We start from the raw sequence: 17157 nt of genomic DNA on the forward strand, positions 1-17157 counted from the left end.
GGGAGCCCGATGCGGGACTCAATCCCAGGACCCTGGGATCATGACCTGAGCCGAAGGCAGACGCTTAACTGACTGAGCCACCCAGGCATCCCTAAAATAAAGAGATTTTATTTTATAGTTAGAAACCTTCCCATGAAGAAAAATCCAGGACCAGATGCCTTCATTGTTGATATCTACTGACTTTAAAGGAAGAAATAAGAGTTCCACACTAACTCTTTCAGAAAACAGAAGAGGAAGGAGCACTTCCCACTTCATTTACTGATACTAGTATTACCCCTGTACCAAAGCCAAAAAAAGATTTCATATGAAAAGAAACTATAGACCAATACCCCTTTTGTACATAGACTCAAAAATCCTTAACAGAATAGACCAAGTAGCATTTACCTCAGGAAAAAAGTTGGTTTATCCTTCAAAAACCACTATAGTTCACCATATTAAAAAGTAAATTATCTCAATTCATATGGAAAAGGCATTTCACAGAAATCAATACCCATTTGTGATAAATGCTCACAGCAAACTAGAAACAGAATGGAGCTTCTTCAGCCTAATAAAGGGCACCAATGAAAAAAATCTATAGCTAGCATCACACTTCATGCTGAAAAACACATTCACTGAAATGGCCAGTATTAAAAACTGACCGTCCCTGGGTTGGCAGTGATGGAGCTCCTGCAGTGCACATTGCTGGTAAGAATATAAAATGTTATATAAGCACTTAAAGAAGAATTTGGCAATATATTAAACATATACTTCCCGCATGACTACACAGGTCCACTCTGAGGTATTTACACAAGAGAAATGAAAACATAGTTTCACACAGATATTAGTACACGAATGTTCCTAGCAGCATTATTTGAAATAGCTAAAAACTAGAAACAACCCAAATGGCCATCAGCAGGTAAACATAAACAAATTGTGGTATATCCATTCAGTGGAATGCTACGTAGCACATAAAAAGGAATGAATTGGTGATACATGCAGCACCATGGGTGAATCTCAAAAACATGCCATTCTAAAGAGATAGACACTAAAAAGATAGGTATTGTGATTCCATTTGTATGAAACTATAGAACGTAATGCTCACTGTTTGCCATGTGTAAGGGTTTTTGATGAGGTTGCATTGGCCACAAGGGAATATTGTAGGGGTAGTGAAAATGTTGCACATGGTGACTTTGGTGTTGGTTATGCACCTGTATATATTTTTCAGAATTCATCAAACCCTACATTAAAAATGTGTGCATCTTACTGTATGTAAATGATACCTCAATAAAGTTAAAGGAACAAACTGACCCCTTCAGAAATATATTTTAGAATTTCCTCCTAACATATTCCTTGTGTTCAGGGAAAAATAAAAAGCCAGATAGACTGTTTAACATCTCTTTCTTCTTTTCATCATGTAAATTCCAAAAATTCTGGCATTGAATCTTTTGGGATTCTGTATATATTGACTAACACACCGTGGTGTCTTAAATAAGTGAGAGCTGTCTAGTAAAAGGTGTGAATTTGTGTACTATTGAAGTGGAAGTGTGGATTATTAATTTGGGTATGCGATGGGGCTATACTAGGTGTAGTACTGATACTTCCGTAGACAAGGTATGATAACCTCTGGAACTGAAGCAAAGTGATATTTCTGTTTTTACTGGAGAAGTATAAATTTCTTGTTTGTTACTTTAGTATCCTCAGCAAATACTTAATTTTTTTATGATTTCATTTTCTTAGGTTACAAGAGAAGATAGCTTATTAAGTCATAAAAATGCCAATGTTCAGGATGCTGCCACAAACAGGTACAGTTCTGGGTTAGATGGAATTAAATTGATGTTCTTCTCCTCTTAACTTTTCTTTTTTGGTCTCTTTTTCTCTTCTCCAGTGTATCACCACATAATTGCAGGCTATCTATTCGAAAAATAGCTTGAATTTACTTTTCTATCCATTACATAGCTGTTTACTACCTAGTTTTAGATTATCTGGAGGTACTTCTAATTTGTCTCTGCATTCTCATTCTTTTACTGAATCAAACTGCAGAGCAAAAGCAATCTTTAAAGATATTTTTAATCTTATACATGGTGAGGGATGTATATTATTTCTCTTAATTCTAGTGCCATCCTGTTATCACAGTGGCCTTGTTGTTACAAACTTTCTTATTATGAGCTCTCACACTATTCAAGTAAATTTATTTGCTCTTCTCTCCGAGTCCCTTCTGCCTCTTTTCTTTAATGAGTATTAAGCCGTTTATTTGCTTTGCTAGGCTTTTATCCCCTGCTCTGTGCCAGTTTGTTTTGTTCATCACTGTGTATCCAGTGTTCTGTGCTTAGTCGGTGCTAAACATTGTTGAATGAATGAATGCTGTTTCTTTTCCCGTTATTCAAAATGTATTCAGTGAGGAATTTCCTGATTAATCATATGCAGTTCCAGATACTGTAACCAAAATAGCCCTTAAGCATATAGCGTGCTTTACATATATGACGTTAGAGTTAGTATTCAACAAACACACTAATTGATGATCAGGGTAAAACTGGAATTACAATTTAACCTTTTAATTAATTTCAGTAAATCAGTTGGCCCCACAATATTTTTATTAGAGCCTTTTAGAACTTCATCAAAAAAATTCTTTTTTTTTTTGCCAGTAGGAGGATAATGGGAATAGGACTGCCAAGTTCATTGAACTCTTAAAGCTGGAAAGAACCTAGAATGTACTCCAACTTCTAGATTTGCTTTTCTAAATGGCTATTGATATTTTGAATGATCTATTTTCCCCCCAGGAGTTGAAATGTATTCTTTAAGATATCCTTAAGTTCTTGTTTAAACTTGGGTCTATTTCTGGACCCTTTCCTTTTCTGTTAATCTTTTCTGTAGTCTGTTTTGTTCCCATGCCATACAACGCTTTTAAGAAATTACTGTATCCCCCCTCCTTTTTTAAGATTTTATTTATTTATTTGAGAGAGAACTAGAGAGAGCACAAGCAGGGGAGGGGCAGCGGGAGAGGAAGAAGTAGACTCCTTGCTGGGCAGGGAGCCCATTGGGGACTCAATCCCAGGACTCCAGGATCATGACCCGAGCTGAAGGTAGCCGCTTAACTGACTGAGCCATCCAGGTGCCCCTACTGTGTCCCCTTTTAAAAAAAATATTTCAAGCATAGAGAAAACTGTGGAGATTATATATTGTCTGTGTACCAAATATCAAGCTTTGTAACATCTTCACATTTTGCTGTGACCATTTTTCCTTTATCTTTTTTATTGAGTTGTAATTCCCGTACCATAATGTTTTCCCTTTATAAGTATACAGTTCAGTGCTTTTTAGTACATTGACAAAGTTTTGCACCATTACCACTGTCTAATTCCATAACATTTATATCACCTCTAAAAGAAACACCATGCCCATTTGCAGTCTCTCCACATACTGGATTTGCCTACTCTGGACAGTTCATATAAATGGAATCACATAATATGTGGCCTTTTGTATCTGGCTTCTTTCATTTAACATAATGTTTTCATGGTTGATCCATATTGTATCATGTATTGGTATGTCACTCCTCTTTAGGGCTGAATAATACTCCATTGTATTAGATATTCCACATTTTGTTTATCCATATATGAATTGATGGACATTTCTGTTGTTCCCACTTTTGACTATTTTGCTATGCTATGAACATTCATATACAAGAATTTCTGTAGGCATTCTTTCAATTCTCTATATACCCCGGAGGGTTATTGCTGAATTAGTCATGTAGTAACTCTATGTTTAACTTTTTGAGGAATTGCCAAACTGTCTTCCAAAACAGCTACAACATTTTCATTTCCCACCAGCAATGTATGTGGGTACCAGTTTCTCCACATCCTTTCCAATGCTCATTATTCTCCATCTTTAAAATTATAGCCATCCTAGAGAGTATGAAGCATGTCTCATTGTGGTTTTGATTTTCATTTACCTGAGGACTAATATTGAACGTCTTTTCTACTTTGGAGAAATGGCTATTCAGATCATTTATTTTTGTAGTAATAGCTTTATTGAGATAAAATTTAAATACTATGTGGTTCACCCATTTAAAGTATATAATTCAGTGGTTTTTGTTTTGACATATCTGAATTTTAAAAAATCCATATTTCCTTCATTTTAACTACCATTACATAAGTCAATCACAGTTTATTCATTCTTTTATTAATGGGCCAGTATTGTTCCAAATTAATGTTGTACATGTTCTTCCTTACCTTACACATGTTGTGAGGATTTTTTTAGGGTGTATACCTGGGAGTGAAATTGCTGGGTCATGACACACACTGGGCAAAATGGCTGCAGAAGCTTTTCATCTCCTTCTTCCTGTGTTTTGGGCAGTGTAAATTATATGTGACTAATCTTTTCTTGAAGCGTTGGGAGAATTCATTGTAGACATATTTCACTCTCTTTTAATGCTCATATTTTCTTACGTTGAGTCCTTTCCTCTGAGCTGTTGCTTCTTTCTGAAGCACAAAGTTATTTTTTCTCTCTTTTACATTTTACTGCTTATTCTTGAAGTTGTGCATTTTCATTACTGTCTAAGAATAAGTTTTTTAAAAAACATTTGTTAGTATTCAAGGTAGCCTTTCAATCTGAAGAAATTTTTGAATGTCGAGTATCCATTAGTTAAAACATCATGATCATTTCTCTGTTTTTCATAACTATCCCTTCTTATTTTTCATCTCTTTGCCTCTTTTTGTTCATTGTTGTGGATGAAATAGTCCTAGCTTCCACCTCACTGATTATGTCTGACTTTTTCAATCTAGGATTTATTTCTCATTTTTTCTCATTCTCCTTGTAGGCTTCAGGATCTGCTCCTGTTTGCACACTTTTCAGCGATATTAGGAAGGACTGGGATTTCCTACTGGATGTGTTATCTTGGTGGATGATGATCTTTGGGCTCTAGATTTCCCCCCTTCCCTCCCTGGTGTTGAAGCCATCTGTGAGACTGCTCCTGTTCTTGTTATACTTACCGGGGATCAGACACCGTTGTGATTCCTGCTGCCAGGACTAGTAACAGATTCTCTGGCATCCTCTCACCTGGCTAGTCCTGTTGTAATATCTGGAGCACTCTAGGTGTTGCTTCTGCCTTCTGCAGCAGAGCTCTCCAGCCTGTGTCCTTAGATGGTGGCTTCTCCCTATGGTTTTCTGACTGTTCTCCCATATCTCAGGTATTGTGGTTAGTTTCTAGTCCACTGAGCTTTCCCATTCATGTATTTGACAACAGTTTTTAAAAATCATTCAATTGATCTATCTTGTTTGTGTATCTTTCTTTTTAAGATAAATCTTTTAGGAACTCTCAGTGAGATTTAGGAGGGATGGAAAATAGTCTACCATTTTGATCAATCTGTGAATGAGTCTGGTGTGGATATGGAAACTGTTACTTGGTGGGTGGAAAAGGGTCTCACAAAGGCATATGAATGCAACACTGACTGCTCTCGTGCTCCTCACAAATTGTCATTTCTTCTTCCTCTACATGAATTATTACTCTTCTTTCTGAAGTTCTTTCTTCTAACACATTCCCTATGCCTGTATAGGTGCTCCATGATGTGAATTTATCTTTTTCTTCCAGTGCTGTATTAAATGAGAATAATGTGCCCTTCCCTGAAGATTCTCTTGCTCTGATGCATACCACACCTGCAGCAAATGGTTCTGTTCTTAAGGTAACAACATTTGCTTTTGAAAGTTTCTCCAAAGACCATATTGAGTTCAGTCCTGTGGTATAATCACAGACATCGGGTGATTTCTGATTGATACCAGAACTTAAGCTGTGAGAAAAGCATTGAGCCTCAGTTCTCTAGAGAGAATCCTATTGTCAAATCTCTCACAAGAGTATCTCAGGACTTTTTCTTCAGTTTTTCTGTTATTTGTTGGTCTTTTTGTCTTAGGTGGTCTTTGTATTTTTGGTTTTTTGATGTTGGCTATACCACCCTAGTGTCTCAAACAGTAGATGGCACATAGTGGGCACTAAATACATATTGATTGCTTGAAACACCAGCACCCTATCATTGTGCTGCAGTAGAACCAGCTCGTCACAGCCCCTGATTTTCTGCCCCTTGTCACACCCTTACCAGTCCAGAGATCAGAGAAAGTCAGTCCATTGCCCATTACCCAGTTCATTACCCATTGAATGTTTCAGTTAGCAAGTTAAATGAAAAATTACCCTTGCAAATGAACGTTTACCATTTTGCTCTTTAACTACGTAAATGCATTCATTGTAGAAATTTGCTAAATATTTCATAAAAAGAAAAAGTTAGGAACCACCTGTATTCCCGCTATCCAAAGACAGTGTATAATTAAGATTAATTATAATTAAGTGTATAATTTTTCAGACTTTTGGATTTAAAAAAATCCAATCTAAAATATCTTCAATCAGGAGCTTCTTTTCTGCTAATTAAAATTCTAAACAGATATATTGACATCTTGATCATTGAAAATTAAGTGAAACCTGAGATTTTTTGGAACAGAGAAGGTCATTTAATTCAAAGATTTATTGCATATTATAATATGTACCAGACAGCATGCTAGTTTCAAAAATTCAAAAGTTAAGCATGGCTTCTTTTTTCAAACTGCTTACATTCCACTGGGAAAGAGAATTTTAATACATCGTGGTAGAGATATATACACACTGTTTGGGGGCACTCAGGCTACAGGTGGGAGGGGGTGGCATAAGAGGAGGGAGATGTGAGAAGTGAGAGAACAATTTTTTTTTTTAAACAATTTTTTCCTACCTGTGATTAAAATTAACTTGAATGTTGAGACATAAATAGGAGATTGACCACAGCCTGAAGACAGATAGATAGAAATAGGATTGTATAAACGAAGGGCCTTCTTTTGTTATGTGTACTACACCCTAGATACTTATTTCTCTTATTTTCAGTTTGGAATTTTATCTTTTATTCTTTTTAAATTCTTCCTACCTACCTACCTTCTCTCTCTCTCTTTCTCTCTTTCTTTGTAGTACAGAGATCCATCTTCCATTAGGTGCTTCAAATACTAATTAAAAAGTATTGATTAACATTTATGGGGGAAGTTCATATTGTACTCTTTTTCAAACAGTGATGTACCGGTACATCTGGATAAAGAAGTCTTTGGAATTTAGGCATCTTCTTTACTTACTGTCTCCTGTGCTGCGCCTTTTATCTCTCTCTTCCAGTTTAAGAGCCAGAACAGTCTTTTTTTTTTTTTTTTTTTTAAAGATTTTACTTATTTATTTGACAGAGAGAGAGAGAGAGAGAGAGCACAAGTAGGCAGAGCTGCAGGCATAGGGAGAAGGAGAAGCAGGCTCTCCGCTGAACAGGGAGCCTGATGCGGGACTTGATCCCAGGACCCCGGGATCATGACCTGAGCCGAAGGCAGCTGCTTAACCGACTGAGCCACCCAGGCGCCCCGAGCCAGAACAGTCTTAACCCTACCCGAGTTTTGTCTCATCAGAAAGAGTAGCTCTATGAAAATTCACATAACACTTTATTTTTTTTAAAGATTTTATTTATTAATTTGAGAGAGAGGGGCACGAGTGGGGCAGAGGGACAGAAGGAGAGGAAGAAGCAGACGCTCCACTGAGCAGGGAGCCCGATGTGGGGCTTGATCCCAGGACCCTGAGATCATGACCGGAGCCGAAGGCAGACGCTTAACTGATTGAGCCACCCAGGTGCCCCCACATAACACTTTAGCTTTTTCAACTTCTGATTTTGGTCTAGGTTCCCCTACAAGCAAAGTAGGATCACTATAACCATGATTCCTGAGTATCCCTGTTTGTTTAAAGGTCAACACCAACAAAGGCTGAGTCAGAATTGTAAGTTGAGAGGATTTGGAAAAAATTTAGTTTGATGATTAATGAGTCATTTAACAGCTATATATATTTTATCTTTCATAGGATGCCACAGATGAATTAGATGCCTTGCTTTTATCTCTAACTGAGAATCTAATGGACCACACAGTCACACCTCAGGTAAATATGCTTTAAAACAGCAAGGTGGAAAGGAATTTCTGTTTTGAAAAATATTCCTGCTACATTCCAGTTTTTGCCTTTTTAACCATATAGTAAAACTGTTCATTTAATAAGAGGTCATATTTCAGTAACCACTTGGCCTTGCCTTTCTACTAAAATTTCACCACTTTAAATTTATGTGTCACTGTATAGTAACCATATGTTACTATAAGCCTATTTGTAATTCAACACCATATTAAATAACATGAGAGGGGATAAACATAAAGAGTTGAAACAATAAGGAGATAGAGGATAAGAGTGGTTGGCATTGAACACATGGATTGTTATTGCAGTATAGGAGATACTGTGTTCGGTACTGTGACCAAATTATAATACAGATAAGAAACAATTCTTTCTCTCCAGAGACTTACTGTATAGTTGAGGTGAAAGGTATACAAATAACTCATTCATTGTGTTATGAGTAAAATGACAAGAATTGCTGTGGGAACTAGATGTCATTCTGAAGGCTTGAAAGTACAGATGGTACTTTCTCTGGACCTGGATGTTTGCTTAGATCATTAGTTCTTAAACTTGGGTGTGTATCAGAATCACCTGGAGGGTGTTCATTAAAACACAGATTGCTGGGCTCTACCCTCAGAGTTTCTGATTTGGTGTGTGGGGGTTAGGGCCTGAGAAGTTGCATTTCTAGCATGTTCCAAGTAATGTAGATGTGGTCTGGGAACCACCCTTTGGTAACCACTAGCTTAGATCAGTAAACAGAGACTTTACTGAAGGATAAGAATTAATCACAAGTCTGGAAAAGTGAGCAAGCAGAAGACAAAAGGGATAGTGTCAGTATTAAGCCATGATAATCCTTTATAAAGATAAAGGAAGTAACTTTGAAGATGAATGGAAGATGGCCTAAAGCCCAGAGAAGGACTCCCTGGGGCCTAACTCAGAATCATATTCCATGTGCACTCTATCATTAAGTGGATACGGTGATGAAAATCAAATTGATTAAACAATATCACTGATATGTTTTCTCTTTCCTGAAAATTTAGAATGCTGCTTTTGTTTTAAATCAAAATTTAGAATATCATGCATTTTAGATTCTGCATATTGGCTGTCTGTTCTGTTACAGTTTTCTCTGTTATTAGAACTATAACACTCGTCTAATAACTTTAGCATTTTAATTGATTTTGATACAGAGTAAGGTCAGCTAAGCATCATCATTATGTAGCTGTTTTGTTATTTTTGCTTGTTAATTCTTTCAGAAGATTTTTAGAATAACTTTTTCTAGTCCCACCCCTCCAAAATCCTTTGGGTTTTTATTTGTAAATGCATTAAATTCATAAGTTATTTTGGGAAAAGAATTGATATATTTATGATAATTTGTGTTCTTAGCTAAGAATACAATATTTTTCTCATTCAATACTTCCTGTATCTCTTCTTAAACTTTGTCATTATAGCCTCCCCAATATAAGTTCTGTACTATTTTTATTATTTTCAGATCCTTCCTGCTTTTTTGTGCTATTATTAATGAGATCTTTTTTTTCCCATTATATTTAAACTGGCTTTAAGAAGGCTATTGTATTCTGAAAAAAATTTGACAAAACTTTTCATCAGTTAAAACAGTAAAGTTAAAAAAAATTATAGATGTTTAAATAAAGTATGCTTTTTATTGAGGAAAGGGTTTTTATTATATTTTTATGTTCATCTCAGTTACAGTTACCATTCTGAAGAAGCATCGAAATTATGAAGTTCCATCTTCCCTGAGAGGAACAAAGGCAGAACCTAAAATTTATAGCAGAAATATGTATTACTAAGGCTAGGAAGAAAGTTCTAGAAAGCACTAAAATTCCTATCAGTTAAGGAATTGGTAAATATGTAAAATAAATTTGTGACAAGAAGGTATGTCTAAGAACAATAGGATAGTATCCATTTTTTTAAAAGTCAGATGCCCAAATTAATTATACCTCTCAGTCCATGGCAGACTGTCTTCTTAGGTCCATGCAAGGCTTCTCTTTTGTTTGTCTCATTTTATTTTCCTTTGTCCTCCATTCCCCACTTTCATTCCCCATTTTCCCTTAGGCACCCATTCTGTTGTATTTGCTGTATGTCCTTCCAGGCACCTTTCATATATTCATTTAGATAAACATCTGTGAAAAACAGTATGAAGTTTCCTCAAAAAATTAGAAATAGAATTACCATCTGATCCAGTAATTCCATTACTGGATATTTACCCAAAGAAAATGAAAACACTAGTTCAAAAAGACGTATGCATCCCCATGTTTATTGCAGCATTATTAATAATAGCCAGGATATGGAAGGAACCCAAATATCCATTGATAGATGAATAGATAAAGAAGATGTGGGCTCTGTGTGTGTGTGTGTGTGTGTAATGGAATATTACTTAGCCATAAAAAAGAATGAAATCTCCCCATTTGCAGTAACATGGATGGAGCTAGAGGGTATAATGTTAAGTGAAATAAGGCAGACAAAGAAAGACAAATATCATATGATTTCATCCATATGTGGAATTTAAGAAACAAAACAAACAAGGAAAAAAAAAAGAGACTAACAATAAGACAGACTTAAATACAGAGAACAAACTGGTGGTCACCAGAGGGGAGGTGTGTGGGGGGATGGATGAAATAGGTGAAGAGGGTAAAGAGTACACTTATCTTGATGAACACTAAGAAATGTCTAGAGTTGTTGAATCATTATATTGTACACCTGAAACTATTATAACTTTGAAAAAAATCTTCATATTTCTTTGAAGGTACTGTGGGAGAATTTGGGATAGATACCCACAAATAGGATTGCTGGGTTGCATGCTTATATACTAGGTATTGCTCACTGCCTCCAGAATGGCCCCCATAGTTTATAAGTCCTACCAGCAGTTTTTCCTTAAGCTGAATGTTATCTGATTTTCTAATACATTCTGTCATTATGGGTTTGTCTCATTGTTTCAATTTGCATGGGTTAAATGGTGTATTTCCTCCATTATTTTAATGCTGCTTTAGGGTTCCTCTTTGATTGAGTCCCTATTTGTATCTTTTGCCCATTTTTCTGTCAGTTTTCTTGTCTTTTTCTTAATTTCAGGAATTCCTTGTATAGTCTAGATATTAATTCCATGTCAGTCTTAGATATTAAAAATATTTTCTCCTAATCTGTGTATTAACACATCTGAGGCATTTTTATCACCGTGTCATTTGTGATAAGTAGCAATGACATTGAGACAACCTATGTCTACCACTGTGGAGGTGGATGAGTAACCTTCTATTCTGATGTCACACATTCTTATTTTTTCTCATTGTAGTTTGGGGTTTAGGGTTTAAAAAAATCCTTCCTCCTCTGCCACCCCAACCCCTGAGGTCACAGAGGTATTCTTTTCTGTTTGTTTCTATTAGCTTTAATTTTATTTTACCTTTCACATTTAGATTTTAACCAAATTTTGAACAGTTTGAGGTTTTGGGGGAAGATGTCAGTTGTGCTTTCGATATGACCCAAATTTGTATTTATCCATACAAAGATAAAATTTTCCCCATGTTATCTACTAAATAACTCATCCTTTCCCAGTTGGTGTGTTACTAATCTATTTCTGTTGTGTTCCAGTGGGTGCTCTCTTTTTCTGCTCTACTACTATTGTGTTTATTACTCTGGCTTTATACTGATACTTAGTTTATTCTTACTTATAAATTTCAGCATCAGTATCAGATTTCCCCCAAAATTCTGCTGGCATTTTAATGGAGTTTATATTAAATTTATAGATTATTTTGGAGAAAACTGACATTTTTGTAATATCTTTTCATTTTCATGAATGTGATAGATATTTCTGTTTTCTCTCATCTTAGAGTCTCTAAATGTTCTCTGTAAGTCTTCTTTAGATTGTTAGGCTAGGGCCCCTGGTGGCTCAGTTGGTTAAGCGACTGCCTTCGGCTCAGGTCATGATCCTGGAGTCCTGGGATCGAGTCCCGCATCGGGCTCCCTGCTCGGCAGGGAGTCTGCTTCTCCCTCTGACCCTCCTCCTTCTCATGCTCTCTGTCTCTCATTCTCTCTCTCTCAAATAAATAAATAAAATCTTTAAAAAAAAAAAAAATAGATTGTTAGGCTAAATCCTAAATACTTTAAAGTTTTGTTGGTATTTAATTTTTTACTGTTGAACTCCTAAGTTGATTTTGTGTCTAGCATACTTGCTGAATTCTTTCATTAATCAATCTGCTGATTATCTTTAATATTCTGTCAGCTTCTAGGGTGTGTTTCATACCTGTCTACAATTATTGATTAATTCACTTCTCATCTATTGCTAAATCTGTCATTTTAGATAGGCTGTGAGGTGCATATATATTGGTAATTATACTTTCTCCAACTCCTTTGAGTACTTTAAAGTGTTCTTCCTTGCCCCTTTATTCTCTCTTACTTTCCCTTTTGACTGATATAAAATTGACACCCTAGCTTTCTTTTAAGTTTATATTGCCTAGTGTATAATTTCCTGTCCTTTTATTTTCAGCCTTTTTGTATCTGTTGGTCTTAGGTGGACCTTTTGTGAACAACAGTTTGCTAGATATTGTTTTTTTTTTTTTTTAAGATTTTATTTATTTATTTGACAGAGAGACAGAAGAGCACAAGCAGAGGGAATGGCAGAGGGAGAGGGAGCAGCAGGCTCTGCACTGAGCAGGGAGCCTGATGCGGGACTCAATCCCAGGACCCTGGGATCATGACCTGAGCCGAAGGCAGATGCTTAACCATCTGAGCCACCCAGGCGCCCGCTAGATCTTGTTTTTTAAATCTTATTTGAGGATCTCTATCCTCTGATTGAGTTAAATCCATTTATATTTACTGTAATTATGATTATTATAGGACTTGTTTCTGCCAAACCATTTTTTATTTACCTTTACCATATATTCTTTCTCTCTCCCTTGTATTTCCTATGGTAAAAGTGCATTTTCTTAATATTGGTGGGAAAGCCATACTTTGTACTTTTATTCTTCTGGTGCTCACTTATTAATAAGACATGGACTTACATAAATTTTTTTTCTTATCAGAATCTAAGACCATGAGTCTAAGGACTATAGTTTCTATAAAATAGGAGTTCATTAGCTTCTAATTCTACACATAGAAGTAAGATCTAGAAAATTAAACATTAAAAAGAATGTAACAAAGCCCCTATGAGTCAGGAGCAATGTGAGTGTTTCTATATGCATGAATGATAATTAGAGAATGACCTGTATATAAACAGATTTTTTTTTCTGTGTACTTTCTTTGTGCTATTCATTTGGATTAGTCACAATCCACTGTTCAGGATGCTACCAAGAAGGCTATGATTATTTGTAATGAACTGAAATGTCAGAAAATAAAATGTTAAACTGGATGCTGGGGTTGGAGGGTCGGGGAAGTCCTATTAATAAGGAACTGAAAGTAGTAGTAGCATTCTTGGAGTAGAACATTTTTAAATTAAAGAGATTCTCAAAATTAGGACAGTTTCTTAAGTCGTGAGTACGGCATCTGTGTTGTAGAAAAGGGTCTTGGATTCAAAGTGCATGTCACCTCAGGGGGAGCCATTAAGAACTGTCTCCCTCTACAATGCATTCTGTAGTAGTAGAAGGAAACATTATGAGAATGATTATGAAAATAAGTCTTCCCTAAAAGTAAACACATATATAAAATTTATTTTAGGTATCTTCAACATCCATGATCACACCACGGTGGATTGTACCAGTAAGTTAATGATATTTAATTTACCTTTTATTTTGATTACCCTTGAAGAGTGAGGCCTAAAGGATTACCAAACTCTTGTTTTTCCTTAAAAATGGGGTCATTCCCAAAGTTCTGTTAATAACTTAATGGCTTCAAACTAGTGATTTAGCTTTTCTGTTTGTAAAGGCTTAAAGCTGCCGACAAAAACAAAAATAAAAATCTGAGGTGGAGGATGGTAAAAAAAACAAACCAAAACAGCCCATGACCATCAAAATCCTCTTACTTATTACCATAATCATTAGGGAAAGGTGGCTTGGAGCTGAACTGCTGATGCCCGGGCCTATGTTGTCACCTCTGCTCAGGTGTGGTATCTGTCTCCCTCAGCAGAGTGGCGTCCTTTCCAATGGACTGGTAGGAAGTGGACCATCCTTGGCAGGGAAGGAGGGACATGGTAACAGAGAAGTAATCTCGCTGATTTCTCCCCCAGCACCATTCTTGGTGGATGCTGTGACCAGGTGAGGAAATTATTTCTCCATTGCAGTTCTTAGGCATCTGTTAGGAGGAAAGAATAATAAAATTAATATATTTATAGCAGTAATGTCAATTGTTCTTTAACTGAACTTAATTGAAAATGGATAAATGTTTTCTCTGTTATTTAGAATAGTGTTTTTTTGTCAGTAACAATTTTCGACAAAATTATAAAGTAGCCCTTATATATTTTTATGAAGTCTTCATAAATGTTAACATGTTAATAGGCTTATCTTAAAAAATTTATATTTATTTTAAAATTCATTTGTGTCTTTTCCTTTCATTCTTTTACTATTATGTTGTCCATCCATAAGGTGAAGAGTCATAGATAAGAGTGAGGTAGGAGATTCCCAAGATGAGGCCTCTGAGTGAGCCCTCATACCTGTTACAAGTTCATTTCAACATATTGCTTGCCACAAACAGAAGCTGGACTCAAAAGACCTTTTGTTTGGCATGTAGTTCAACTCTTCATTGTTAGGACCAAAAGATGTACAATTGCCTTCATTCTCACCTCAGACTTTTTCCTGGTGGTCTGTTTCTCACATCCTCCTGGTGCTGAGAGAGTGTAGGTCAGTTGAAGTAGATGCTTTCCTAATTAAAGAAGAAATTTCCTCATTAACTGGAAGAATTATTAGAGCTGATTAACTTGAGAGAAATTGATAGTTTCATTTTAAAGTTGTTCTCTTATCCCCACAGTCTTCAAAGTAATATAATCACTCACTCAGCAAACACTTATTGAATGTCTGTTATGTACCAGGCATTGATTTTATCTGGTTTGGCAGCACTGAAGATAGCAGTGAACAAAACAGGCATGGGACTTGCCGTAGGGAACTCACATGTAGTTGTCAAATAGCACTGTATACAATTTTAATAGGTTATTTTTCTAACCATTTATATGCCTAGTAATTGCCACTGTAAAAATAGAGATTATGTGCAGAGAACCAGGTAATAATGCTTTGTAATTGAGTTTATACAATAAAATATGAGTCCTTAGGACTTCTAAATTAAAAATTACAGATGAAAGAAGAGATTGTCTACATTCCTTCCCAAAACAAAATAGTCATAGAGGAATTAAAGAGATCAAAAAGGACAGGTAGTGCACCTGAAACTAATATAATGTTATATGCCAGTCATACCTCAAAAAAAAAAAAAAAAGATAAATGAATCAGTGGAACAGAGTAGGGTCTAGAAACAAACTCACACATACACAGTTACATGATTTGTGAAAAAGGGATGGTGTACTGCTGTGGGGAAAGGATGGTCTTTTAGTAAATCAGCTGGACAAATTAAATATCTATGTGGGAAAAGATTAATCTTGACCCAACCTCAGACCATACACAAAAATCCATTCTTGATGGATTGCAGATCTAAATGTGAAACATCAAATAATAAAGCTTTTAGAAGAAAATATAAGCAAACATCCTGGAGATCAGGAGAATTTTTTAAACAGGTCACAAGAAGCTTTAATACTGGGGAAGAAATCAATAACTTGGATTATATCAAGAACTTCTGTTCATCAAAAGAAATAATTTCAAGATCTCAGAAAGGGAAGCCAGAGAGTGAGAGAAAATACTTGCACTTCCTCCCTCCTCCCCTTTGATCTCTATCTCTCTTTCTTTGACAAAGGAAAGAATCTTTATATATCTAGAATATAAAGAGCTCTTGTAAATCAATAAGAAAAAAACAGCTAAATAGAAAAATTGGCAAGACTTGAAAAGGCAGTTCAGAAGTGGATATCCAGATGGTCAATAAGCATACAAGACAGTGTGCAACTTGACTAGTCATTGAGGAATACAAATTCAAACCACCATGTAGTGACCACTATATACTACCAGAATCACTGAAGTGAAAAAGACACATAGTATCAAGTGTTGGTGAAGGTATGGGGCAACTGGAACTTTTCAAAGTGGAATGACCATGTTGGAAATAGGTTTGGCAATATCTACTAAAGCTGAACATACCCACTGACTTAGTGATTCTATTATATACATACTCAGTAGAAATACAAATAAATGTCTATCAGAGGACATGTACAAGAATGTTTACAGCAGCTGTATTCATAATAGCCCAAGCTTTGAAAACTTTCCAAAAGCCCATTAATAGTCAACTACATAAATAGCAATGCAAATGAATTGTGTAAACATAATTATGTATATTAGTTTGTTGTGTAACAAATTGCCACATATTTAACATCTTAAAACAACACACATTTATAATCTCATTTTCTGTGGGTCTGAAGTCTGGACACTGCTTTGCTGGGTCCTCTGCAACTACCGCAAGCCCATTAGTTAGTGAGTTTTGCCTGTATGTACAGTTTCCAAATGGCATACCAGTGCTTTACTTTTAAATACGAATAGGTGCTTTCCTCATAAATGTGAAGAGAGCCAAAGATTTCCAGATGTTTGAGGAAAAACTGAAACCGGTAAACTGAAAAAGAAACGGAGGAAAGAAGGGAACATGAGCATCAGAAACTTCACAAATGATAGTTCCATGAGAGAGGAGATGCTGCATCCATCCAACACTAATAGGAAATGAAAAAGAAAGGAAACAGAAAACACAGTGTTCTTAGAAATTATTAACCATGTTAAAAATAAAATCCAAAGAATGTGTGGAAGATAAGATTGAGGAAATCTCCCAAAAAAGTAGAACAAAAAGATGAAAACTGGGACAGAAGAGAAAATTGGAGGATTGGTCCAGGCAGTCCTATATATGAATCATCGAAGATCCAGAAAGAAGAACAGAGCACATAAGAGAAAATTGTCGAAGGAATTGAGATTTCTTGGAAGTACTTCAGTTTTGTTTTTTGTTTTTTTTAAGATTTTATTTATTTGAGGGAGAGACAGAGCATGAGCTCTGGGGGAGAGGGAGAAGGCGAGGGAGAAGCAGACTCCCCGCTGAGCAGGGAGCCCGATGTGGGCCTGATCCCAGGACCCTGAGATCATGACCTGAGCCAAGGCAGACGCTAAAACGACTGAGCCACCCAGGTGCCCAGAAGTACTTGAGTTTTTAGA

General features: G+C 36.0%; 1 protein-coding gene across 6 annotated transcripts in view; it reads left to right on the plus strand.

The window, feature by feature from the left end:
* The window catches only part of EPB41L5 (erythrocyte membrane protein band 4.1 like 5), a 138199-nt gene that overhangs the window by 114077 nt on the left and 6965 nt on the right, over positions 1-17157 (plus strand). Inside the window, exons 20-24 of one of the 6 annotated variants that reach the window (XM_032412117.1) lie at positions 1717-1781; positions 5561-5651; positions 7865-7939; positions 13598-13639; positions 14006-14133. In XM_032412117.1, the coding sequence (XP_032268008.1) occupies positions 1717-1781; positions 5561-5651; positions 7865-7939; positions 13598-13639; positions 14006-14133 (401 nt within the window). Of the gene's footprint in view, positions 1-1716; positions 1782-5560; positions 5652-7864; positions 7940-13597; positions 13640-14002; positions 14134-17157 lie in introns of those variants that run through there. The other 5 variants (XM_032412111.1, XR_004300405.1, XM_032412130.1 and 2 more) reach the window with 5 other exon arrangements.

This window comes from Phoca vitulina, unplaced genomic scaffold (assembly GCF_004348235.1).
Source record: "Phoca vitulina isolate PV1807 unplaced genomic scaffold, GSC_HSeal_1.0 scaffold1, whole genome shotgun sequence".
Lineage (NCBI taxonomy): Eukaryota > Metazoa > Chordata > Mammalia > Carnivora > Phocidae > Phoca > Phoca vitulina.